The sequence below is a fragment of the Haliotis rubra genome, unplaced genomic scaffold (assembly GCF_003918875.1).
Source record: "Haliotis rubra isolate DU_JTF1 unplaced genomic scaffold, ASM391887v1 Scf1229, whole genome shotgun sequence".
Lineage (NCBI taxonomy): Eukaryota > Metazoa > Mollusca > Gastropoda > Lepetellida > Haliotidae > Haliotis > Haliotis rubra.
The window spans coordinates 83,648-111,114 of record NW_025765147.1 but is presented as its reverse complement, the minus strand read 5'-3'; the positions used below and the strand labels follow the sequence as shown (position 1 = coordinate 111,114).

Below are 27,467 nucleotides of genomic sequence, written 5' to 3'. Positions count from 1 at the left end.
GAATATTCAATGCAGTCAAGCAAGACATGCTTGACTGTGATTCTTTCATCACAAGGGATACAAAACGGAGGATCTTCGCCTTTCAATAAATATTCATGAGTATATCTGGTATGGCCAATGCGACATCGTCGCATAATGACCTCAAATCTGGGCTGACAACCCAAGTAGATGTAACCAATGTAGGGTTTTATTGCATGTAATTTATTAATACCTGCTTGGGTGTCCCACTTCTTTTGCATTAGATCGCGGATGTATGTTCTAATGCTGGCTTTATAATCAGAGTTTGGGATAAGAAGTGGTGTCACAGATTTGTTGAGTGCTGCCTTAGCAGCAATATTAGCCATCGTGTTCCCAGAAATGCCAACGTGGCTGGGTAACCAACAAAAGACGATGTCGCATTGGCCAGTAGCAAGTTCATTGTACAATTCAATAATTTCTAATAAAAGTGGATGTTTGCAAGAAAGAATTTTAATAGCCTGAAGACACGAAAGAGAATCTGAAAAGATGATATATTGTTTATATTTACGGTGTTTATTAATATATTTAAGAGCTGTTAAGATGGCGTTTGCTTCTGCTGTAAAAATAGAGCTGTTATCCGGTATTCTAGAAGATATTGTTCGGGATCCAATGACAGTGGCACATGCCACTGCGCCACCATCCTTGGACCCATCAGTAAATAAGGATTTGTATGTATTATATTTAGTTTTTAATTGATTATATTCTTGTTTATATTGTAATTCATTAGTTACAGATTTCTTAAACTTTGTCAGAGTTAGGTCAACTTCAGGCCTCACCAGTTGCCAAGGCGGAGAAGAAAGAAGACGGGAAGGAGCTATATTTTCAAGCTCAATGCCAGCAGCAGAAAGAAAGGGCTTAATTCTGTGCCCAAGAGGCGGAACAATAGAAGGTTTTTTGTTGTATATATCCTCATAGAGGGGATTAAAGACACAGTTAAATGCAGGGTTAGACTCGCTAGAATATAGTTTAGTAATGTATTGTAGAGATAATGTTATACGGCGTTGTGTAAGAGAAGGCTCATCTGCTTCAACATATAGACTATCAATGGGAGAGGTTCTAAAGGACCCAAGACAAAGTCTTAGGACGTGGTGGTGGACTGAATCTAAGAGTTTTAAATTGCTTTTACAGGCTCCACCATATACGATTGAGCCATAATCAAGCTTCGAGCGGACAAGTGATCTGTAAAGGTGTAGGAGCGTAGCTTGATCCCTTCCCCACCTTGAATTAGACACGACTTTCAATAAATCGAGTGCCTTCTGGCATTTAGTTTTTAGGGATTTAATATGCGGAAGAAAGGTTAAATGGGAGTCCCAAATCAGACCCAAGAATTTGGCCTCTTTTACAACTTTGATGGGAGTGCCATTTAAAAACAGTTCTGGGTCTTAATGAGGCTTATATTTTCTACAGAAGTGTAGACAATTAGTTTTTTAATTTAGAAAATTTAAAGCCGTTTTCAAGACACCATTTATGAATTGTATTAAGACATAATTGTAACTGCCTCTCTATTGTATGCATATTTTTACCACAACAAGAAACATTACAATCATCCACGAAAAGTGATCCATCAACTGCATCATTTAAAACTTTAGAAAGACTATTTATTTTAACACTAAATAAAGTGACAGACGAAATACTGCCTTGTGGGACACCCTGATCCTGATTATAATGATCAGACAGGGTTGAACCCACTCGGACTTGAGGTAAGAGGTAAACGACCTCTCAAACCGAAATCATGTAAATCCTTGAAAATTCCGTGTTTCCAAGTAGTATCATATGCTTTCTCCAGATCGAAGAAAATTGATACTACGTGTTGTTTATTTACAAGAGCATTCTTAACATAGGATTCTAGTCGTACTAAATGATCAATAGTACTTCGGTATTTTCGGAAACCACATTGAATATCTGTGATAAGATTATTCGTTTCCAAATACCAGACTAATCTATTGTTTACCATTCGTTCCATGGTTTTACAAACGCAACTGGTTAACGATATAGGGCGGTAATTGGAGGGATCTGTATGATCCCTGCCAGGCTTTGGTATGGGGATTATAATGGCATTGTGCCACGAAGGAGGAAAATTTCCTGAAATCCAAATATGGTCAAATATTCCCAAAAGTGTCAAAAGACATGAATCAGGCAAATGTTTCAGTAACTGGTAATGAATGTTGTCTTCACCAGTTGCAGTATCATGAGCTTGCTCGAGAGCAGTGCGTAGCTCATGCAATGAAAATATTTCATTATAATCTTCACCGTTATTAGAGTCAAAATTAATTCTTTTTTTTTCTTGTCGATTTTTATATTTCTGAAATTCAGGGATATAATTTGATGATGAAGAATTTCTGGAAAGAGTTTCACCAATTTTATTGGCAATATCACACTTACCAGTTATCAATTTATCACCTTCTTTAAGATGTTTAACAGAAGACGTGAAGCCTTTGCCTTTTATTCGCTGGACCATATTCCACACCTTAGACATGGGTGTGCGCGAATTAATTCGAATTAATGTTGGAAACATATTTCCTCCAAGACTGGCGTTTTTTTTGTTTATAAGCTCGCCGTGCCTTGGCACTAGTAATTTTAACATTATTTACGTTATGAACTGTAAGATGTCTGCGGAAGTATTTTTCTGCTTTCTTCCTACACTTTCTTGCTTGTTTACATTCATTGTTGAACCATGGTTTACGAATGTGAGGAATTACAGAGGACTTAGGAATTGACTGGTCAGCAATTGCATTTAACTGAGCTGAAAACAACTCTATCGGATCTGATACATTTATAAAATTTTCCGGCATTAATTTTTCCATACACAATGTTCCATACAAAGACCAATTGGCCTTATTGAAATTCCATCGTGATAAAGGTGGGTCATCATCTGGTGTGATTGATTTTAGGACAGTTGGGAAGTGGTCACTTCCGCAAAGGTCATCATGAACATACCATTCAAATTCGTTGTAGACATTTGAATCAGCAAGGGACAGATCAAGTGTAGAATAAGTTCCCGTACCAGGATGTAAATAAGTGTTTGAGTCGTCATTAAAAACACACAAGTTGTTATCAGATATAAAATCCTCAATAATCTTGCCTTTATTGTTTGTACTTGTACTTCCCCATAGAGGGTTGTGCCCGTTCAAATCGCCCATGATGATACAGGGCTTTGGTAGCTGATCATAGAGATTCTGAAGATCAGTTTGTCGAAGGGCAGATGAGGGTGGAATGTACAAAGAGCATAGAGTAAACGCAATGTGCAGGCTGAGGCGAATAGCTATGGCTTGGAGATTGGTATTCAGGTGAACATCACTATGAATGATGTTATATCTAACCAATATAGTCGAACCCCCAGTCGCTCTATCTCCTGGAGGAGAAAATGAATGATAACAGCTATACTGCCGTAAATCAAATGTATCAGTATGTTTAAGATACGTCTCTTGGAGACATATTGCCGACGGTTTAAAGTCTTGAACTAACAACTGTAGTTCATTAAAGTTATTTTTAAGTCTTCTGCAATTCCATTGTACTAGATTAGGGGAATGGCTCATGGCGGTGTAATTATCTAAGGAGCAATAACAGGAGATAATGCTCTACCTTTCTTTTTGGGTGAGTGACCACGCGTATGGCCACCAGCGCTCACACATGTGGTTACTTCAGTATCCATATCTTCAAGCAATCCATATTTATTATGGAATTGCACCGTGTCTTTCAATGCCTTTGGCAATCTGTCAGATTGAATCTGTTTTTTCTTTATGTCCACTTTAGTAGATTTTGACGATTTGTTTTGATTTGACTCTGTTTGTGTTGAAGATGTTCCTCTTTGCTTTATTGGTGAATTATCTAGATCTGTGGCCGGTTTGGAACTTACTGTATTTAGTTCAATTTCTGAGAGGGATTTTGGATGTTCAGATTTCACCCAAGTAAGGTCCGTCTGACAGAGAATAGATGCAGTTGCTACCTTTTTGGCTGCTGAAGCATATGATGGACGTGTTGGATCAGGTGCAAGTAGTCTGGCTTCTTTCCTCGCATCGACATAACTGAGTCGTTTCTCAGTTTTTAATTTCTGTACAGTGGCTTCATATTTCCACACAGGACAGTCTGTTGAAGATGCCATATGTTCACCTTTGCAATGTAAGCACTTGATAGTGTTTGTACATATTTTGCCATCATGATCAGGTTCTCCACACCTGAAACAAGCTAACTTATTCCTACACGAATTTTGCCCATGGCCAAACTTTTGACAATTAAAACAACGAGTAGGGCGTGGGATAAAGAGATCCACCCTCATGGAAAAACATCCAACCTTAATAGAAGTTGGCAGAACCGGGGTGTCAAAAGTGAAAAGATATGTGTTGGACGGGAATACACGATCATCTTTACGATATGTAAATTGTTTGGCCTCAAGGACACCTTGACTTCTAAGCTGAGATACAATGTCTTCAACAGATTCATCTGCGAGACTTCGGTCTCTGTCACGGATGAGACCTTTGGAAAAGTTAAGGGTCTTGTGTGCTGAACATGTAATTGGAATGTCAGCTAATTTGGCTGACGTCATGAGGTTAATTGCCTGCGATTTCCTGACACATTCAACTAAAAGACCTCCAGACCGTAATTTGGTAACGTTTTTCAACTCACCTGCTTTACCTTGTAATCCCTTTTCTAACAAAAATGGTGAATAGGAAGCAAGTGTTCGGTCACCCTTTGCTTCCAGAACAAGAAAGCGTGGCCAAGTATCCCTTTCAGAATATAGCAGTTTAGTAACCACATCATCTTCATCAGAGTCAAGCTCAGAATCAGATTCGGAAAGTTGCCGTTTTGGTTTTTTTTTTATTTTGTTAATAGTGAATTGTATATTGGTTCATCAAATCTGGTCCCTGCCCACCATGGAGCGCCAACAAGAGCGATGTCATACGTATGCGGTGTTCCAGCAAACTGACACCAAAGGGTTACAGAAATGATATACTCTAGTTAATCCAGAGGATAAACCAGATTGGCCCATGAGCCACCGCCTTCTGGGCATGAGCTCTAGGCAAGAATATTAAATAACTTTATGAACACAGATAGTATTTAAAACAAGTGTACCGAGTCAAGACATAGCAAAAAATGCATACCACAGGGCTCGGCGTGACCAGCCGATTGATTGAACCGGGCCAGTTCAACCACCCGTCTAGGTGAAGTAAGGGCCGAAGTGGTGTGTTGGGCAAAGGAACACTGTTCCTGGAGCCAGTGCCCTCAACCACCAGAATCCCTTCCTCCACCGACACAGGGGCGCAACCCACGGCAAACAGGTTGGTGGACCTAATATCCCCGGGTCCACAACGGGGGGTTGAAGGGCGCTTAGCGTTACCCAGCACCCACCACGAGGAGGTGGCCCTTCATGGGTGCCGGCTGACCTTAGTACTGTTATGCGTTGTGAGTTGTCAGGCGTTGCCAAGCAACAAACATGTACTATTAAAATGCAGATCATATGAGTGGTGATACAGTTAGGGCAGAACATGTTTACGCTTGCCTCGAAAACTGGTGTCATCACTCAGTGAATCTTTGCTATTAAATACACCATACAATATATGGAATGTGTGGTGGAACAATCGAGACTGGTGATATCTGGTGTTGTAATTTTACACTAACCCGTGAAGGTCCGGGTTAGAATGAACCTTCAGTAACCCATGCTTGTCGTAAGAGGCGACTAACGGGATCGGTTGGTCAGGCTCGCTGGCTTGGTTGACACATGTCATCGGTTCCCAACTGCGTAGATCGATGATCATGCTGTTGATCACTAGATTGTCTGGTCCAGACTCGATTAATTACAGACCGTCGCCATATAGCTGGAATATTGCTGAGTGCGGCGTAAAACTAAACTCACTCACTCACTCACTTATTTTACACTAAGATTACAATATCAATCACTGGAATGTATGGTACGACAATATTTACATACTGCCGTCATATAGAATTTATCATTGCCAGCACAGCGTTCAACAACAAACAGACATCGTCAGAGTTAAGGGTACCATCGCATGGTGCTGATCTTCAGCTGTTTGTTCCAGGATGTTGTCATATTTTACCGCTGACAAGACGCAGGATGATGCGTACGCTTGTGCATTGGCAGAGACGAAAGACGATGGAGATTATGAGACCGTCATGGTCACCAACCGCCGCTCTGACCACGTTGGATTTTTTCTCTGGAAATGATGATTCCCTTGATAATATTATTGAAAAACATTACAACATCGTTTGACTTTAATATATCCTCGTAACAGGCCTTCGGTCGGTCAGACTCGATGTCTTAACCCAAAGAACATTCCAGCCATGTAGACAAAAGGTCATTATTAAACATTACTATGTAAAACATGTATGCATCACATGAACATTTAATACCAAGGAGAACTGCGCCTTTTCCGTACATATAAGCTTCACCTTACCGTCGCAAAAAGAGTGAAGAAAAAGCTTCGTCATGTCATTTTAGGCCACGAGGAATGACTTAAAATGATACTTTACTTTAAGTTATTGCACAGCGTTTCATGTCCATGCAATGGCTGATCACTTACCTAACATGCAACCACCAGTCAGCCTCACCGAATATACAGTATAATAACTAGCAGGTACACATAAGTTAACACTGTGTTCTTTAAGTTATGTAAGACAATTCAAAGTATCTATTATACACTGAGTGCCGCATCTGCTTCCTTGCCCCTTTCGCCGGCCGTACACTTACTTAAGCAGTAACATTAAGGATATCATAGACTTCTGGCGCTCACACGCTCTAGTCGTGGACAAAAGCACCGACAAAACAATTTAAGGAATTGCAGAAAAAATAGTTCATGCCACCAAAGTGGAAGCATTATTCGTACAGATATCTAATGCCAACTTACATTTTGCCCCAAACCATATATCATATGTATTTAATATGGCGCAGCAATCTATTACAGATGGAAATGAATATCTAGTGTTGGATAGATTTTGTGAATTGTTTGTGCATATTACAAACAGATATTTGTACTTTTATGTGAAACAGATAATATTTCACTTTTTATTAAAGTATTTGGTTCTGAAATTTGTAACCTGTTTGTACAGCAGCACCTATGGACCGTCTGCTTGCAAAAACATCTACAGCTTAAAGCAACTTCCACAGATAATTGCTTGCCAGTTCCAATCAATAAAGCTAAAGGTGTTTGACTGGATATTTCTGAATGGTATTGTCGTATCCAGACTTTAGACATTTTGTTTCGTTGCTGTAAATTGTGGTTCCGTCAGCCTGGACTTGAAAATCCAGTCATTGAGATCATGAGCATCGATCTACGCAATTGGGACACTATGACAACCAGGTCAGCGAATCTACTTTGTGTTGCAGCATCATATATTAATATACTTCCCAGAGTGTATTACCCATTAAAGCCGATGAACTGCGATATTGATAAGGAGGAGAGAGTGACTTCTGGCTTTACGCCGCTCTTAGCAATATTCCAGCAATATGACCAGAAATGGGCTTCACACATTGTACCCATGTGGGCAATCGAACCCGTGTCTTCGGCGTGTCGAGCGAACGCCATAACCACTAGGCTACCCCCTTGCTAAGGAGGTAGTCAATGCAGCTCTGCAACCTTTGTAAATTACATATATTTCGCTTTTAGTCTGTGCAATATTACTGTGATAACTTTAAAGCGACCATCCACGCCTCCATCTGGTGCAGCAGGTAAAGGAAGTGATGTATAGGTTTTGGGGGTTCTTCAAAAACGGACGAGTTAAAGACAATGAAAGAGTGCGAAATTCTTGCAGGTTGTAGTTACTGTCAATTGTAATTGCGCAATTAATAAACATTTTAAATCTCCCAATGATATTGTATTTATTGAAACAAGCAGGATTAGAGAAAGTTTATCTTTGCACGTGACATTTCAAAAGCAGGAGTTTGAGATGAATATTTATGCCATGAATTAAATATACATTTATATTGTATACTTGGCCAACACTATGATAACTGGCACTATGTCACTTCGAGTCTTTCACTCTTGTTAATCACTGCAGATGATCAAGGCCGATTTATATTGCTGACCTTTTGTGTTTGTATTGTATTGTGGTACTATCTCACGTGCAAACCCGGCACGTATGTAATATATATATATTATACTCGCATGCACTCACATAAGAAGAAATATGTTCATCCAAAAGAAGCATGTCATTGTTGAAAAGGATATTAATGCGGCATAAAAGTGTCTATTTCACATACAAAAATTACCTGTTCAATGTATTAATGTGTAATGTGTTTTATTTCCTCGCTTGAATGTATCCTACACTTTCAGAGTCCCCCGATAGCAGGTTCCCGTTACTATACGTCATTGTCACGGGTGCTGTGGTTGCTGGTGTCGTCACTGTTGCGGTTGTTGCTGTTGTGTGTGTGAGGTATGGTGCAGCTATCAACAACTCTAAAAGAAGTATGTTTCTGATACAAATGTGTATGTTAAGATAATATAGCATACATAAAATGCTTCGCTGGAAGATTAAAGGGGACGAATTTACAATAGTAATAGGTTGATCTCAAATTTCCTCCCCTTTGTTATTGACAACAATAATGTCAAAACATCCTGACAAAAAGGACCTCATGCTTTTACTGGAATACTTCATGGTACTATACTTTATTTCGCTGCATATTTGGGCAGAGGGAACATTTCTCAGAGACTTCGTCGACACATATAAATAACACCTATGTCAAGATGTGGAATATTTATGACATGAGTACCTCTGTTCCATCAGAGGAATTTGGTTTGGTCGTTTCACCGGAACTGTTAATGGCAACGATAATGTCAAAACATCCGAACACAACGGTCCTCATGCTTTTACTGGAATAATTCATGGCGAAACTATACTTTTTTCCACTGCACATTTGGGCAGAGGCAACATTTCGTCGACACATTTAAATAACACCTCTGTCAAGATGTAGAATATTAATGAAATGAGTACCTCTCTTCTATCAGCATCGGTGTGGTCCTTTCAACGGAACCGGATCTTTTAATATTGTTTGGGAGCACCATTGTAAGATCATATTCATAATTCGATGTTTCAGGAGACAGAAAGGAAAAAGGTCCCAAGCCAAGGACGCTAGAGAAGCAGTTACGCCATCTTATGAACTGTGTGTAGCTGAACCCTCTGATCACACTCAATACCAGGGCAACGTTCCTCAAAGCGATCGTAGCGCTACGACTGTCGTAAGTCTATGTTAAAGAATGGGAGTTACGATCATCTTAGCGCTACGATCGCTTTGAGGAACAGGGCCCAGATCATACAAAGTCACAGAACACCACGGGGATGGTCAAATCAGACATCCACTAATGTTAACACGACAGTTTCTACCAGCTATGAGAACATTAATGAAAACGAATACACCTATGTGAACAACGAATACTTTAATGATCAGAATGTGTCAACTGGAACATCATGCTATGTCAACGTTGGTCTAATAATCAAGACATCGGTGAAGCAGCGGGAGAATCAAACATGTATGTTAATACTACTGATTTGAGTCTGTACGAAAATGCCCTAAATATCCGCACATAAGATTGCTCCCTGCCGTCATTCAGGTGAAACATAAATCGCATAGTGAGCTACTACTGTTGCAGTGTCTTCCATGAAGACCATCCTATTCTTGTACTTTGCCCATATGGGGGTTACGGAGGATGGCCAAATATGAAATGTCATAGTGACCACGTTTTCGAACACATAACATAATTCGTTGACGTATGTTTTTGGAAGTGGGATGTTTTTGTCTTTCGAATGCTCATCAACCAGTCATCTGTGACAACAACCAAGTCATTGTAATAACGTATGGGTTGAATATTCAAATTTACAAACACCTCATAGTCAGTAGGGGTCAGATCTAGTGAGCCTTGACTAGAACACGTTTCCATATTCCGCTACAACAGCCATTACAATGTGACTGGAAGACTGGCCTGATGTAGGACACCATGTCGAAGACTGTCTCGTCGCTTATTTGACCTTTAATGCTACAAAACACACAGCGTTACTTTGCCCGAACTGTCCAGGAACTAGATTAGAGATCTCCGCCTGAAACCAATATTGCAAACATTGGATTGTGAACCATGATTGGCGACATTGATAAACTCCAGTTCTTTGGCTCTTTATGCAACACTAGTTGTGACATTCTCATAAAACATATATTCTTTGCTTCCATGGCTAGTACGCCCAGAAAATCGATGATCAAACTAAGGATAAGCTACAATTTTTTATCTCCCATAAATGACTCAACTGTCACAGCAGATCATGTAACAACTGATTACACCCTGGTAGCTGCTCTATAAATATCACAGGAGGATACTGGGTGAGTGAGTGAGTTAATATTTTAAGTCACACAGGCCAAATCGTGACTAAAAACAAGTTATTACTTCATAATACACATAAATAGTAAAATAATTAGTTTATCACAGATTTCAATCTAAGACTAGTAATGATTCTAGGGACCATGAGGACACTAACAGACATGTTACACCAAGGCGTTGTTTGCAGGTCACAAATCGGTACTCATGTGCGTGGGCAGTTCGAGTCTAAATATGAGACGTCAATGTTAAAAAAATAACCAATCCTGGATATCAAACGAAACATATTCCACTGGGTGTAAACAGCAAAGTAGGAGTAACAAATATGATTAAATCACAGAGAATCAGTATAGGCATCAGGATTTCACGAATAGCACCATCACTAGCACAGGCTACTCTAACAATGTGACAGTTTTTTCCATGTTGTTGCAACTGTTACACTTCACTTGATCTTTGTGTCATAGCTACTCAACCCCGAAATGGTAGTTGCATACTAATCTCGTACGTCACACGAGTGTCGTATCGCGTTGACCTGTGTCGTAACGACTTGACCTGAAATTCTAACGATTTGATTGGATAACCGATGACCTCTCAATTAGGTCACATTCTGACGTAACTATTTTTTCATTCATAACAAACATGTGAATTCATTCATTCTACAACTTAAATGCATTGTGGGAATGTAAACATTGCGAACGTTGCCGTGTCGCTGTTTAATTGTGAGTAGAACTGAGACATTATATCCGTCGAAAACCATAAATGCAATGTTTCCACCAGTGATGTTAGCCGAATAAAGCAACTGGAAACCAAGAAACGAGGTGGTACTGAGTAGTTTACTGTAGGAGGCTGTACAAGGCGATGGCAAATGACATGCATCGTGACGTCGGTTACCAAGGCAGTGACGTCATTGCACTCTGACGTCATGCACATATTGCACTACAGTACAAAACTCTTCCGCAACCTCTTTATGAAACCGGTTTCGGTTTGAAACCAAAACATAACTAAATTACGCTATGTTGTCAATTTAATGCATGTAAGACGTCGGTCAGATACCATAGGAAGGACACTCGTTTCATATAATTCGTATGAACTGAGACCTCGTGTAGTATTCTCTATATCCCTGGTCATAGGACACTATTGTACTTTCCGATATTTTGCCAACTCCCTGGGGATCATACAGCCACGCTGCCTGTTAGGCGCAATGAACTAAGCACTCACATTGCCAGCACATCCTCACGGATACCCATTTTACAGCTGGGTGAAATGAGACACTGTGGAACTAAGTATCTTGTTCAAGGATACTACGCAAATGTGCCCACCTCGGGACTCGAACCAAGGTGCCTCCACCGAAGATCGAACCCAGGCCTTCAGCGTGAAAGGCAGACATCCTACCGCTGCACTATTGCGATCTACAAGCAGTGTCTACTTAATGTTTCATGCAGACATATTTATCAACAGAAGGAGAACATGATAGTAACAAATCCCCCAAAGTACCCTTTCTATTCAGAGTTGTCATATAGCTGAAATATTGCTGAATGCGGCGTAAAACTAAACTCACTCACGTACTATTGAGACATTTGACTTTGGACATTTTGTTTCGTTGCTGCAAATTTGTCGTTCCGTCAGCCTGGACTTGCGAATCCAGTCATTGATATCATGAGCATCGATCTACGCAATTGGGACACTATGACAACCAGGTCAGCGAATCTACTCTGTGGCCTTTTCTACTGAACATTTCTCATTGTGTACCCTAGGACATTGGACGCAATGTTCGATGACTGTGCACACCAGACTCTCTGTATTTGTTCCGTATTCGGGATTCGAATATATTTCCGTGAATATATCAATGCATATATGAATATCTGCCAGCAATGTGTTGAGCCATTACGCAAAAAGGCTGCGAGGAAGTGAGCAGCAGGTTTGTGTAGCCCAAAGCAGGATAGAATAACTGTCACTGGTGTGGTTATAGATTCATTTCTGAACCAGCTTCTTCTCAATGGATTTACTTGTTTGGTCTCCAAGGATGAAGTGATTTCATGTCACAATCAGCAAGTGTGTAGCCATGGTGACCAACACTGCCATTATTTACTTGATTGTGATGCTTGTATGGAGCCCGCAAGGTGAGACACACACACACATGCCAAAGAAATACCTACATTCTTAGCAAATGGGGTCATATACATGTATTTACATAAACCACAATAAACAGTTCGCAATAAACATACGCTGTAACAATTGCATTGCGTTCACATGCGTGTGCCTTGAAACAAAGAGTTTCTGAGAATGACCATTTTATTGACTGCTTTATCAGCTAAAATTCACATCATAAGCCTGTGTGTGTTTCAGTGTCCAGCCAAGACGCCAACTGTCCCCAGGACTGTACCTTAGGTAACGTTGATTTCAATGTATTGATTACAGGTGCTACAGGTAGGACAGATCATGATTGCAATTTACACCTGGTTTCAGTTATCTATTGATTTAATATTTTGTCTATAACGGCCAACAGGATATGTTTTTTGAATGATTCACAAGAAGACTTTATGTGCACTCGAATAGCGTCGCTATTATTTTAGGGTTTATATTAGCATTTATGTTTATGTCTAGGCATTTACTACCTGTTACCCACAAGAGTGTAAGTTGCAGAGTTGCTGTTGGTATTTGCAAGATGTCTTTCAACACAGCATAAACAATGTGATGCAGAATACAATATCATCAAATCTAAAGGAGACGAAGACATAACAGTCGACTAATGCTCGAAGCTGATCCAAGATATATATATTTTAAAATTTGAAGCATCTCGTGATGACAAGCTGAAGTGAAAAAACATATGCTAGATACTGCAGACAATACTTCTAGTAATCGCTACCTGAATCCCCATATTGAAATGGGTTATTTACAGATAATGACTATGTTTATTGTTAAAGTGAATATAGCACGAGAAGCAATTAGCAATCTGACAACTAGGTACAACATATATTAAAGTTTTAAGCAACTCGAGATGACACACCAAGTGAAAGAACACTTTCTGGATTCTACATACAGTACGTAAAGTAATTCCTACCTGAATCCCCATATTGGAATGTGATGCACTTTACCTCAGATAATGATACTGTTTATTATTACAGTTAATATAGCAGCGAGTAACTTTAAATCTGTGGACAACAATACTTACACGATCATGGGGCAGGCATCCTTGGTTACTGATGGTGTGACGTCAGGGCCGTGTGCATCAGTCTCGTCCATATACCCAGCATGGGAGGCGGAGTTTACACAGAACAGGACAGTTACCAGGATCAAGATATTCTAGGAAGGTACTGTGTGACCATAAACACAAGATAACGAATGCGTACTAATACTGACAAATAGTACTAATACTGACAAGGTCTTTATATCGGACAAGTACTTTATATGAGACATCTTAAACATTAATTGACCAGCTTTGAAATCTATTACGTTACAGCAACGCTAAAACACACCCGAATATGTATTTAGAGTAAGGTATTAGGTTCATTCTTCTCAACATATTCCAGATCAACAGGATGACGTATTTGTGAAGGTAGATGGAAGAATATGTCACATCCCGGACTCTTCCTACATGTAGGAACCAGAGTACACCCTGGAGTGTGATGTACCCGTGACGGGGTTCCATCTCCCGATATATCGCCAACCTACAGTAGGGGTGCTGAATCTGAGTTTCTGCGAGGTGGAAATATACGATACTAGAAATATAGGTATTAGCCTAAACCACTCAACGGTGTTATCAACGTTTGACTTGACTCTTAAACCTGAAGACATATCCACTCCTCTTTTGTACTTGATTCCAAAACTACATACAATTCTTTGCAAGGAGAGATATATTGCTGGTTCCAGCAAATGTACCACCAAATCCCTGTCTCAAAGATTATCCATAATCCTTAATACTATCGAGGAAGGACTTAGGACTTTCTCGATATTCACAGAAAGATTTTAAGACATGCGGAATTAATAGCATGTGGATTCTCAAAACCTCAGAAACATTTCAGCGTTGTATATGACTAACTTAAGGGAAAACATTCATTCCCTGATCAATGGGGCATAAACAAACGCGGTGAACAATGAAATACCTACACACCTATCTTCATAGGTTCAGGACACTTTGTGGGGCGGTGGGGTAGCCTAGTGGTTAAAGCGTTTGCTCGTCACGCAGAAGACCCGGGTTTGATTCCCCACATGGACACAATGTGTGAAGCCCATTTCTGGTGTCCCCCGCCGTGATATTGCTGGAATATTGCTAAAGCGGCGTAAAACTAAACTCACTCACTCAGGACACTTTGTCAATAATGAGAGCAAATGCCATTGGAAGTTTACAGAGAAAACGATGAGTGAAATATTTCTCATTGATAACACCTTTGTAAAATTTAGGGTAAAACATTTGGCCATGAAGTAGACATCCCCATGGGCAATAATTGTTTCATGGTAGACATGGGGAGGAAATTTGATGGTTCAGTGACAAAAACAATGTCCGATGCAATTTTGACATATACCATACGTTCCCGAATTATACAACTGAGTAGACTAAGCATGTGTTTATGACGGGTGCCTCCGGTGGGGAACGATACGCTCATCTTTTCGTGAACACCTGCTATCACCACTATTTCATAGTGATTCACTGACACATGCTCTGTCATAGTATCGCTTGGCAACAATCGCTGGATTGTCTGGGCCAGAGTCGATTGTTTACGGCTGTAATACTGCTGATACAAGTATATACTCATGATTAGTCACAATTTTACAAACGACTCTGCTTTGAGCAGATATTTTTTATGGATGTGGAAAGGGTTTTGTCGCTTCTATTGATGAATAGCAATATATAATATTGTCAAAAGATGCAAAATATTCTTAAAGGTCACATGCAACGTAAAACACAACTTTGCAGATTCTGATACCTTTCGGTATGGACAAATCGTCAAAAAATGCAAATTCAACTTATAAAGTTGAAAAATAACGCGATGAAAAAAATGCGCGAAATCGGAGTTCAAACGATTCACTAATTTTCCCCAGACTTTTCTGGGGAAAACGGGTTTCAACAGCTGGGCTGCGCTCATAGCACGTGCGCAAGTAAATAGGTTCGCACAGCTTGGAAGCGGGTTGTCGGGTGAATACTCGGTGAAGGCTTTGGTGTGAGCTATTTTCAGAATGTTTTGTTGATATCTCACAGGCGCGAGCTTTTCATATGTTATGACAGTAAATTAACTGTTTATATAATTTCATTTGTCTATTTCACCATACGTTCTTCTTACCGAGACACTTTCTCAGTTCGATACTTAAAAGCAATGTCATTATTTAGCGTTGACAGAATTTCTAACTGTGATATAGATATGTCGTTGTCACAGACAAAACTCAATGTCTTGTTTTATTGACACCTGTGTGTCTGCCTGCCTGTCTGCTAATGACAATATTCAATACACAGCTGCTATCACTGACCACATGCAATTTGAACTTAACACCAATCAGGCTATACACCATAAACAAAATGCATGATTTATGGCCCGAGTTCGGTCTCTGTCACATTATGTAATTACACAGACAGGCAGGTGTGATACTTGAACACATGACATGTTATGATGTCTGTTGATTGTAAAATGTTATACACAAAAAATGAGCATGTATTTACAAAACACAACATCTCTATATATATATACACACACAATTAGCCGTGAAGGCATCTGCAAATGAACCAGCCGTTACACTTGAGTGCACACCCACCCGCTGTGACTGGGTTCGGTATCCCGGTTGCTTCGTTTCTTGGGAAGTAAACCGAAGTACACAATTTTGCACTTTCGATTTGCGATTGTACGCTTATAATTTTGTTTATACATTTTTTCGTAACCAGCAATGTATATTATATGTCATGAAGAAGTGATAATTGTGTTTTAATTATGTTTGATTTTTTGGTTGCATGTGACCTTCAATATCAAGACTAAAGCTATACACGTCTGTAGTTTCCAAATCCTTTGCTCCTCTCTAATGAGTCTATATTCAATTCAAATTCAATTCAACTTCAAAGTCACATGTCATGCACTTCTTCAACAAAAAATGCCAATACCTTCAATACAGTTGACTTGACTTTTATTCTTCATCAGTCCTTGAATGATTGACATTAATATATATGATGATGCAGGTCCTCAAATCCTTAAACATATAGAGCCAACACTCCAAATCCAAATCCACACCTAACACCACTACATGGAGTCCCTCTGACCATGTGCTCACATCTCTAGTCCTGTCTCAACTCATAGGATTACTTCCCTTGGCCCCCGGCTGGAGCTAACTGTCCCAAAATGTAGACCAATTTAGTTTCGCACAAAAATTAAAGTTTTGACATAAAAATAATTCAAACTCATAATTTTGGCCATAACATACCAGCCCCTTAATTGCGTCATACTCAAATGGAAGCAATTACACATGATAAAAACCAAAAAACGGTCAAAATTTAAATAAACCTTTTGCATGAAATTCCCACAAAATTAATTAAATACTTCTGGAGTAGTTGAAGTTTGGTATTAAAACCTTAAATCGCAAACTTCCGACAAATATATATAATTTGCTGAATAGCGATAAAATGTGTAAAAGATAACCTTTCTGTATGCAAAGCAATATATGACATAAAATGAAAAAAGTTCATGTCAGTTCATCAGATATCTTCAGTCTTGAAATGGTGATATTCAACATTAATAATTAAAGTTCACCACATTCACTGAAGAACAGGGGAGACAATCTTGTCTTCAGTCATTTTCTAGCAGCATGCACAGCTTATGCACTGGTCGAATGTACTCGCCTGACCGAGTTTTGACTCGAACAGCACGAACGAGCCCTTTCCCATCAGACATAACATCTAGGACCCGGGCCATAGCCCAGGAGTTCCTTGGAGTGTTATCAACTATGAGCACAACGTCTCCGACTTGTACGTTTCTTTTCGGAAAACACCACTTCTGTCTCTGATTTAACAGTACTATATACTCTTTCTGCCACCTTTTCCAAAATATGTCTGAAAGGTACTGGATTTGCTTCCAGCGACGTTTCCCATAACTGTCATCTTTGACAAAGATACCAGGGGGAAAGTTTTCACCAGGTCTAAGCAGCAGGAGGTGATTTGGAGTTAAAGGGGTCAGGTCACTGGGATCTGATGATAATTCTGTAACTGGGCGATTGTTGAGAATTGCTTCGATCTCACAAAACAGAGTTTGTAGCCCTTCATCATCCAAATGAATAGTTTGCTCTTGCATGAGAGAATAAAGAATCTTTCTTACTGATCTAATGAGTCTCTCCCAAATTCCACCAAAATGTGAGCCACTAGGTGGGTTGAAGCACCATTCAATGTGCTTTTGTTGGAGTTCTTTTGTGATTTTATGTCGATTCCAATTCTGAATTTCCAGTTTTAATTCCTTCTGAGAGCCAACCAAGTTGGTTCCATTGTCTGAGTAAATGGATTTCACATGGCCTCGTCTCGCAATAAAGCGGCGAATAGCATTTATACATGAATCTGTGTCGAGGCTGTGCGCCACTTCCTGGCTAAACAGGTGAAAACTACACCATAACGTTTGACACAGACTCTCCCACGTTTCACCAATATTGGTCCGAAGAAATCCATTCCTGTGTTGGTAAATGGCGGTTCATCAGTTGACAATCTTCTTTGCGGCAAGTCACCCATCTTCTGTCCCAGAGTTTGACCCTGATATTTTCTGCATGTTATGCATTTAGACACGACACTTTTGATTACATTTCCTGCTCCTACAATCCAAAACTTTTGACGAAGTTCAGACAGCATTGTGTTTTTCCCTAAATGGCCAACCCGTTTGTGACCATCTCTCACGATGACTTCAGTGATAGGAGAGTTCTTTGGCAGTATGATAGGATGTTTAGAATCATAAGAAAGTTCTGCTTTGTCAATTCGACCTCCAACTCGAAGTATGCCTCTTGAAAGAATGGGATCAAGTTTGCGCAGGGATGAATAGTGCTTGATTTGTCTGGAATTCCGTTTCTGCTGCAGATCACATATTTCAGCTGAATAATGTTGTGACTGCACATATTGTACAATGGACTCTTCTGCTTCATCTATCATCTTGGTTGACAGTTCTTTCGCAACTCTTGTTTTAATCTTCATTTTTTGTGACTGTTCATCTTTCTTTTTCTTGTTCTTTTCTTGGAAATCTGTGACTGTTTGTTTTTTTATCTTCACTCGTCGCGCAAGTTCTTCTTTCACTGCAAGAATCCATGCAACAGATCTCTTTAAGTTCATCCAGTCTGAAAAATGGAGGAATAGTTTGTCTATCACATCACATGTTTCAGTCATTGTGCTATTGACATTGCACTTAACTTCTGGATCATCAATCCCAATTTTCAAGTCCTCTTGATCTTGGTTTCCAGTTTTGATTGGTCCATTCCACCAAATACTTGAGTTTATCAGTCTCTTCATCTTGATACCTCTTGACGCCATGTCCGCTGGGTTAGACTTTGAGTCTATGTAGTTCCACTGTTCAACATCTGTAGCTTCTCTGATCAACGCAACCCTGTTTGCAACAAAAGTGTGAAATCTGGTAGTTTCATTACATATGTACCGTATAACGGACATGCTGTCAGTCCAAAAGTAGACATGTTGCAGTGGATATTCAAGTTCTCTTGTCAGCACTTTGCTTAGTCGTACAGAGAACTGCAGCTGTGAGCTCGAGTCGTGGAATTGTGATCTTTTTTAGAGGAACCACTCTTGACTTTCCAAGAACTAGGGCGCAATGGATTTCATCTTGACAGTTTGTGATGCAAATATAGGCAGCGACACCGTAGCCTGCATCACTGGCATCAGAAAACATGTGTAGATCACAAGCGCTAACTTCTCCAAAATCAGGTGGTTTGTAACATCTTGGGATTTCAAGTTCACTTACTAACTTCAGATCTTCAATCCAAGCTTGCCACTTCCTTTTCATTTTGTCACCAATGTCGTCGTCCCAGTTGATATTCAATCTGCATAGATTTTGCAGCAGTATTCTTGAAGTTAACGTAAATGGTGCTAACAATCCAAGAGGGTCGAAGACAGACCTTGCTACAGACAGAATACCTCTTCTTGTTTCTGGCTTGGGTTTGATGTTCACATCAAATCTGATTGTATCTTCTTCTACATTCCAATGAACACCAAGTGCTCGTTCAGATGGAAGTTGGTCTTTGTCAAGGCTTGGGTCCATGGTACCTTTAGCACGCTCTTTGATGGGTACTGAGTTCATGACACTATGGCTGTTACTAATCCACTTGTTCAAATGGAAGCCTCCATTAGAACATAGCCAAGTTACTTCTTGGATAAGTGCTTTTGCCTTCTCATCTGTTGACGTTGACTTTAGGAAATCATCCACATAGAAGGTTTTCTGTATCAGGTCTGTGACTTCTTCTGGAAAGGAAGGTTCATTGTCAACAGCAGTTTGTCTGAGAGCAATGTTCGCACAGGTCGGTGAGGAGATGGCTCCAAACAAGTGAACAGTCATGCGGTAGGTCAAGGGATCTTTTGACAAGTCGCCACCAGGCCACCAGAAGAATCGTAGGAAATCTTGATCATCTTTAGGAACCTTCACCTGGTAATACATTGCCTCTATATCCCCCATTATGGCAACTCTTTCTTCTCTAAACCTCAACAGTATACCAAGCAGACTGTTGGTTAGGTCAGGTCCTTGTAATAGCTGGTTGTTCAGAGAGATGCCCTGGTGTAACGCGGAGCAATCAAATACTACTCGGATCTTTTGCTTCTGGGGATGGTAGACGCCATGGTGTGGAATGTACCATTCTCGTCCGTCACCTCTGTAAAACTCATTGCTTGGCACCTGTTCCGCATAACCCTTGTCGATAATTTTGGCCATGAAATCTGTGTAGTCGGAATAAAAGTCTGCATCCTTCTTCATCTTACTCTTTAGATTTCCAAGGCGTTGTAGTGCTTGACTTGAGTTGTTTGGTAACTTGACATTGTCACTTCGAAAAGGTAATCCAATGGTGTAATGTCCACCTTTGAAATCTAATGACTGTGTCACCTTGTTGAGGAACATCAAATCTTCCTGTGAATGTTCTTTTCTATCATCTATTGTCCGTTCTGGGAAATCATAATTCATCGAGTCTTTCAACATCTTGTTGATACTTTTCATTTCTTCCTCTTCTGTTACAGCAGCTACTTCTATTCTGTTGGCATATTGCATGCTGTCGACATCAGTCACAGAATCTCGAAGAAGGTTCCATACTACCCAGCCAAGGATTGTCTTTGTTGCATGTGGTGCATGGATTGGTCCTGTTCTCACTTCTTGGGGTGTGTATGCGCTTGGTACATTGTTGCCGATCAATAATTGTATTTCCATTTTCTTCTTGCTTAAGTTGATGTCAGATAGGTGTGGCCATTTTGAAACATCATCTTGTTGTGGAATGTGGTTTCTTGATACAGGTAAGTTTTCCTTGGAATAAACCTTCGGCAACTCAATTGTAGATTTCATTTCCAGGTCACAGACTCTAAGACCGCTGATTTCATATGTCGATATAATGTGCGGCTTACCCATAGTTTCGAGAGAGATATCATCTTCTTTCTTCCTTCACAACCTAGCCTTTTCATCAGTGCCTCTGTGCAAAAGCATGCGCTACTCCCTGGATCGAGGAATGCATAAGTTTCATTGTACTTCAAACTGTCCTTGTATCTCACCTTGACTGGGATAATAGCCATAGTGCACTGTACTTTACCAGCCCCTGTGTCATCTTCCTGTGTGAAGTTCGGCGCAAGCACTCAATGGACTTTTGTTGTCTCCGACCTGCCTTGTCACAACCTTGTCCTGCCTGTCAACCTTTTCATCAATCTTGTCCTTGTGAAGAATGCTTAGGTGTTGACCCTTACAACTCTTACATAGTGCAGCTTCCTTCTGGGGGCAAGACTTACTGACATGTCCATGTCTCAAGCACCTGAAGCAAAGACCTTTGTACTCAGTATGTTGATCTTGGCGATATGTTGTAGAGATCTCCATTGTTCACACCTTTCAACGCCACGTTGGTTTGACTGGCAGCAAATACACGGTGCAAGATAAGCTTGTGCTCTTGTCAGAGACTGTAACTCTTCACTCTGACTGTACTGCTTGGTGGGAAGATCAGTAGCAAAGGAGATTTGCTTGTCTTTATATACTAGATTCTTATTGCTGTGTTGTGTCTTCTGAACTGGTTTGTGTTCAATCCTTAGTGCCAACTTGCCATAGATTGGGTCGTTTGCTTTTCTGGCTTCCAGCTTGACAAAGTCTACAAGGTGATGAAATCTTACCAGCTGTTTTTCACTTCTTCGTCTCTCCACATAGCCTCTCCACTTGTCATGATAGTAGTAAGGCAGCTTCATGACTAGCCTTTTGATATTGTCGAGGTATTCTAACACCTTCATAGCTTCAATGCTTTCTACTGCATTCATGCATTCTGTGAGGAAAATTGAGAATTCATCAAGCTCTTTTACACTGTCATTCTTGATGGGGTTCCAGGCTAGAGCCTTCTTGATGAACGCTGATGCAATTGTTTCTGTATCGCCATAGCGACTTTCTAGTTCTCTCATCGCAGCTTTATAGCCTCTTCGTGAGTCCAAGTAGCTAAAGCTAGATGCAATTTTGTGAGCTTCTCCAGTTGTAAACTGTTCTAAGAAGTTCATAGTTTCATCTGTATCTTCTGCATAGGCAACTACCTTTGTCCGGAATTGACGAATAAATTTGTTGTACTCCAACGGATTACCGCTGAACTTGATGATTTCTGGAACTGGTTTACGGAGCTGATTGACGACGCTTGAGATTGCTTCCTCGGGATTCATAGAGTGCTGTTTGGGGGTTGGTCTACTAGGTGTTTGTGTCTCCGCTGTGACAAATTGCAGTGGTTGAAGCATTTCATGTGGATGTGGATTAGTTTCATAGTTCAACTCTTCCCACTCTGACTCTATCCTCCTGTTCAGGTTGAGAGCGTCTCCCATGTAACCACCTTGAAAACATGGCTGTTCCTCTTCATAGAATCTTTCTCTTCTATTGTCTCTATAGTGCTTATAATTAACCTCCCTGTGATTTGGTTTCTGTTCAGTGAAGCACTGTTTTCTAAACATGCCTTGTGTTAATCGCAGTCTCTCATCAACTGTTTGTTTACTGTCCTCTTCATGTATGTATGGTCTGGTATCTACTTCTTTCTTCATGGTTTCACTAATGACACTACTGTCTGCAGACTTGTGTCTCTCTTGATATATTGGTGAATGAATACCAGTTCTATCTTCTGTATTGATACCTTTGTTACGACTTGGTCTCATTCTTTGGGACCTACAAGTACTTGCTACACTTGAATTTTCATAATCTTCTAAAACCTTTGTTCTAGCTTCTGCTATTGCCATTTCTCTTTTTAGGTACATCCTCTCTTCTTCCATTTTAAGTTTCATCTTGGAGATTTCTAAATCCTGCAATTTCTTCAAAGCCTTTATTTTAACCAAGACTTCAGCTTTTTTTTGCTCCTCTCTAATGCGAGCAGCTGTCACCGATGTCACCTGTGATAAACTAGTTTTATTTGACTTTGTCTGGGACACGCTATCATGGGGTCCAATTCTTCTTGTATTGTTGACCAGTTTTCTAGCTCCGTTCTCAATAAAACTGTCAACTTGAGCTTTTAAGAGCATGAACTCATTTCTTTTGCTATCAGTTTTATCATTATACTCTTGTCTTTCTTGTTCATTTGCTAGCCTGAAATATTCCTCTTCATCACAAAACAATTCCTCAAATACAAGAAGAAAGCTACTGTATTCAGTTCTGACGACTTCATAATCTGCACCCTCTGATATAAGTTCATCCACACACTTCAAATTGTTCATAACTTTCCTCAAAGTCAGTTTCAAGTTATCATATTTCACCTTCTTTTGATATTCTAAACCTGTGTCAGAAAATTTAGCTGACGTTTTGGTCTAACACTTTCAAGATAGCTCATGCTGAGTTATGGCTTGTTTTCCACATTCAAAATTTATCCTCTTCTAGTATTCAATTCTAGAAAGTCATAACCATATTAATGTCAATGAAATGTAGTTTCCAAATCCTTTGCTCCTCTCTAATGAGTCTATACTCAATTCAAATTCAATTCAACTTCAAAGTCACATGTCATGCACTTCTTCAACAAAAAATGCCAATACCTTCAATACAGTTGACTTGACTTTTATTCTTCATCAGTCCTTGAATGATTGACATTAATATATATGATGATGCAGGTCCTCAAATCCTTAAACATATAGAGCCAACACTCCAAATCCAAATCCACACCTAACACCACTAAGAGTCCCTCTGACCATGTGCTCACATCTCTAGTCCTGTCTCAACTCATAGGATTACTTCCCTTGGCCCCTGGCTGGAGCTAACTATCCCAAAATGTAGACCAATTTAGTTTCGCACAAAAATTAAAGTTTTGACATAAAAATAATTCCAACTCATAACTTTGGCCATAACATACCAGCCCCTTAATTGCGTCATACTCAAATGGAAGCAATTACACATGATAAAAAACAAAAAACGGTCAAAATTTAAATAAACCTTTTGCATGAAATTCCCACAAAATTAAATAAATACTTCTGGAGTATAATTTCATAATTTTGGCCATAACAACGTCATACGATCGTAGTCACGATATGGCTGAAATATTGCCGATGTGACTTTTTATTCGTGATTTTTCACTCACTCACTCATGGAATCATGAGATCATTCACTCATAAGATCACTCATGAGATCATCAAATGATAACATAGAACGTCAATGCAAAAGAATGACCAGAGTTATGCGCCCCTAGAGACGAGTCACGGAAAAAGAGCAGTCAGGGAAAATATCGGGTAAATAATAACCAGAATCTAAAACTATATCGTATACATCCATAAGGGATCAGTGAAGAGTTTCATGTGAAAAATGATAGATATAGTGCTCTACAGAGCAAGGATTGGGACTTTTTCACACCCTAGTGGTACCCGACACATCAGCCATGTTGACAGGTATACACCGTTCACGGCTGGCTCTGACATGCCGCTCCGACTCAACGCATGTTTTGTGTTCTTGTCTGTGCATCTCATCTTATCATTCTCCCTGATTCGATATATTGAACAGTGTGCGAGCTACAAAGACTACCCGAGTGAGTTTTGCCATCCAGAAACTGTTTGTTTACATTTGTGTCCAAGCAGTGACGTCACGGATAGCACACCCCGGCTCAGTATCGATCGTACTCGTCTGTTCCTACCCCCACCCCTCCCTGCGAATAGTGTCAAGATCACCCATTATTCTTCTCTCTGGAGATGTCGAGACAAACCCGGGACCTACCACCGATTTAGACGAGGTACAGAGGGTAATCCTCCGGCAGATAAAGGACTCGGAAAATAGACTTTCTAAAGATATTTGTTCGGTTAAAGAGGACATAAAATCTATAAAATTAGACATCAATGAACTAAGAGATGAAATCTACACTAATAAACAAGAACAAGATGTGATTAGCATGGATATTGACACTTTAAATGATAAAACAACAGATATAGAGACACAATTAGACAATCTAGACACACGTCTAGAGGAACAGCGTAGCAGGAGGAATAACATGGTGTTGTATAATGTCCAGGAAACTGGTGATAATTAGACCTACACAGAAAGCAAGAACAAAGTGATCGATATTCTCAATAAAGCGAGAGTGACTAATGATCTCCCACCCCTTACACCTAGAGACACTGAGAGAGCCCATAGGATCGGCAAAAAGAGCGATAAGACAAGACCGATTATCGTCCGTATGAACCACTGGGAGGATAAGTGGCATTCTGTCAAATTGAGGAGTGTACTTAAAGAGCAGGGTGTTGGTATAGCCAATGATCTCACCACCTATCAGCGAAAAGAACTCAACCGCCTGAGAGATGCACACCCCGACACCCGCTTCTACTATAAGGGGGGCAAGATAATGCAGGACCCTAAGGAAGACCAAGGTAGATCTGGGGACACTCGGAGTAAACCGAGGTCGGACAATCGCGGAGACCGAGACCGCGGGGGCACGAGACAGGGTCTGAGATCGTCATCGCGACCCACTGACAGAGACCACACCCGCTAGGGAGGTGGCCAGGGCCAGGATCATGTGAGACGTTCTTTGACGCATCAAAGTGTTATGAATGAGACTAACGACTGTGAAAATGCTTGTGAAACGGTTAATTTTATTTTCTGGAACATTTCAGGTATCGTGCAAAAACTTTCAGACGCTTGTTTCGTAGATTATATCAAATCACTTGATATAATTGGTATTACTGAAACTTGGTCGCTTGACTTAGACATAGAAAATATTTTCAGTGATTTTGAGTTAATTGAAAAAAATGCACAAAAAATATCTAATAAGGGGAGACCTTCCGGGGGTATCGTTGTACTGATAAAGAAAGAGTTTTATGATTACATGAAATGGTCTAAAGTTACAGAAAACGCTATATTTATCATGTTTGACCATACACTGTTTCACCTCGACAAGGATATTTTGTACTCCTGTGTATATGTACAGCCTGAAGTATCCACTTGGTATGATAAATACCCACCTCTATGTAATAATGGTGTAAATTTATTTCAGGATAACCTATTATCAATTGTTTCGTCTGTACCAGACCGCTATATCTTGTGTGGCGGAGATTTCAATGCGCGTACCGGAATAGACCCCGATTTTATCGAGGATGATCTGCTGGAATACACTGAAACCCAAAACAATTCGTACTGGGACTTTCTTATAGACTATTTCCATCTTAAACGGTTCTCCGCCGACAAGGTTATAAACAGGGTTGGTAAAACACTTCTTGACATGTGCTCCGTTTTTAATATTCATATTATGAATGGTCGTTGTGGCAGTGATGCACAACTCGGAGATTTTACTTACATAGGTCTGAATGGTACCAGTGTTATTGATTATGTTATTTCGTCAGCAGCATTATTTGACTATGTAAATGATTTCAGCATACAATCACGCATAGAATCAGACCATCTTCTCATTATATTACGAATAACATCAAATCATAATAGAAAAGCTGATACACATGATAAAAGATCTGAAATTACGTACAGGTTTACTTGGGATAATGATAAGTCTGGACAGTTCAGGGAAAATTTGCTATCTGAAAACGTTCAGGAATTGCTAGATAAATCTGTTGATTGTGCTTTCACTAGTATAGATGAAAGTATATGATATATGATAGATGCGATCTGTTCAGCGGCTTCTTGTATAAGAAAAAAAGTTGGTCAATCAAAAGCATACTTGAAAAGTTGGTTTGACTTAGATTGCGAAAAACTAAAAACCGAAAGATGCAAATTTCTCAATAAGTTCCGGAAATGTAAAGACAAGCATTCATTTGATCAATATTGCATCGTAAGAAACCAATATAATGCACTTTGCAAGAAAAAACGTATTGACTATTTTAGAGAAAAACGAATAACAATAGAAAATAGCATATCTAACTCCAAACATTTCTGGTCTGAACTAATATTCTCAAGCACGACGTTAAACCCAATTTCACCTGGTCTGAACTTAAACGTTTAAATAACCATCAAATAAGGCAAAACAATATTCAGATACACGATTGGTTGGCACACTTTGGGCAACTCTTTTGTGGTGTTCATACAGTAGATAATAAAAATGACCATAATTATCATGACAATACAGAGCAGACCAACCTGAGCCGGCAAAATTCAGAACTTACGGCAGATATACTTGATTCACCAATCACTAGAGAAGAGATTTTTGAAAGTATTGACAATCTCAAATCAAACAAATCACCAGGATTTGATGGCATGATATCAGAATTCTTTAAACACTCGTCCGACCTTATCGCTCCATACCTAGAACTACTATTTAATATCATATTGGAAAATGGTATTTTCCCAAAATGTTGGACGACTGGTATCATTGTTCCGATCCGGGGCTGTGGGGTAGCCTACTGGTTAAAGCGTTGGCTCGTCACGCCGAAGACTCGGGTTCGATTCCCCACATGGGCACAATATGTTAAGCCCATTTCTGGTGTCCCCCGCCGTGATATTGCTGGAATATTGCTAAAAGCGGCGTAAAACTAAACTCAGTCAGTCAGTCAGTCAGTTGTTCCGATCCATAAAC

At 39.9% G+C, this 27,467-nt stretch overlaps 2 protein-coding genes and 1 long non-coding RNA gene across 3 annotated transcripts; 1 reads left to right on the top strand and 2 right to left on the bottom strand.

The window, feature by feature from the left end:
* The first annotated feature begins 12,363 nt into the window (after positions 1 to 12,363).
* LOC124266038 lies at positions 12,364 to 13,310 on the top strand. Its single transcript, XR_006895622.1, has 3 exons — positions 12,364 to 12,451; positions 12,678 to 12,719; positions 13,256 to 13,310. It is a non-coding gene; the product is annotated as an uncharacterized LOC124266038 (long non-coding RNA).
* Positions 13,311 to 17,841: 4,531 nt separating this feature from the next.
* On the bottom strand, positions 17,842 to 18,942 carry LOC124266041. The gene has a single exon (XM_046700851.1). It carries the CDS (start codon positions 18,940 to 18,942, stop codon positions 17,842 to 17,844), a length of 1,101 nt encoding a protein of 366 aa, XP_046556807.1.
* Positions 18,943 to 18,979: 37 nt separating this feature from the next.
* On the bottom strand, positions 18,980 to 20,890 carry LOC124266040. Its single transcript, XM_046700848.1, has one exon. The coding sequence runs from the start codon at positions 20,888 to 20,890 to the stop codon at positions 18,980 to 18,982; it is 1,911 nt and encodes a 636-aa protein (XP_046556804.1).
* Positions 20,891 to 27,467: the final 6,577 nt, after the last annotated feature.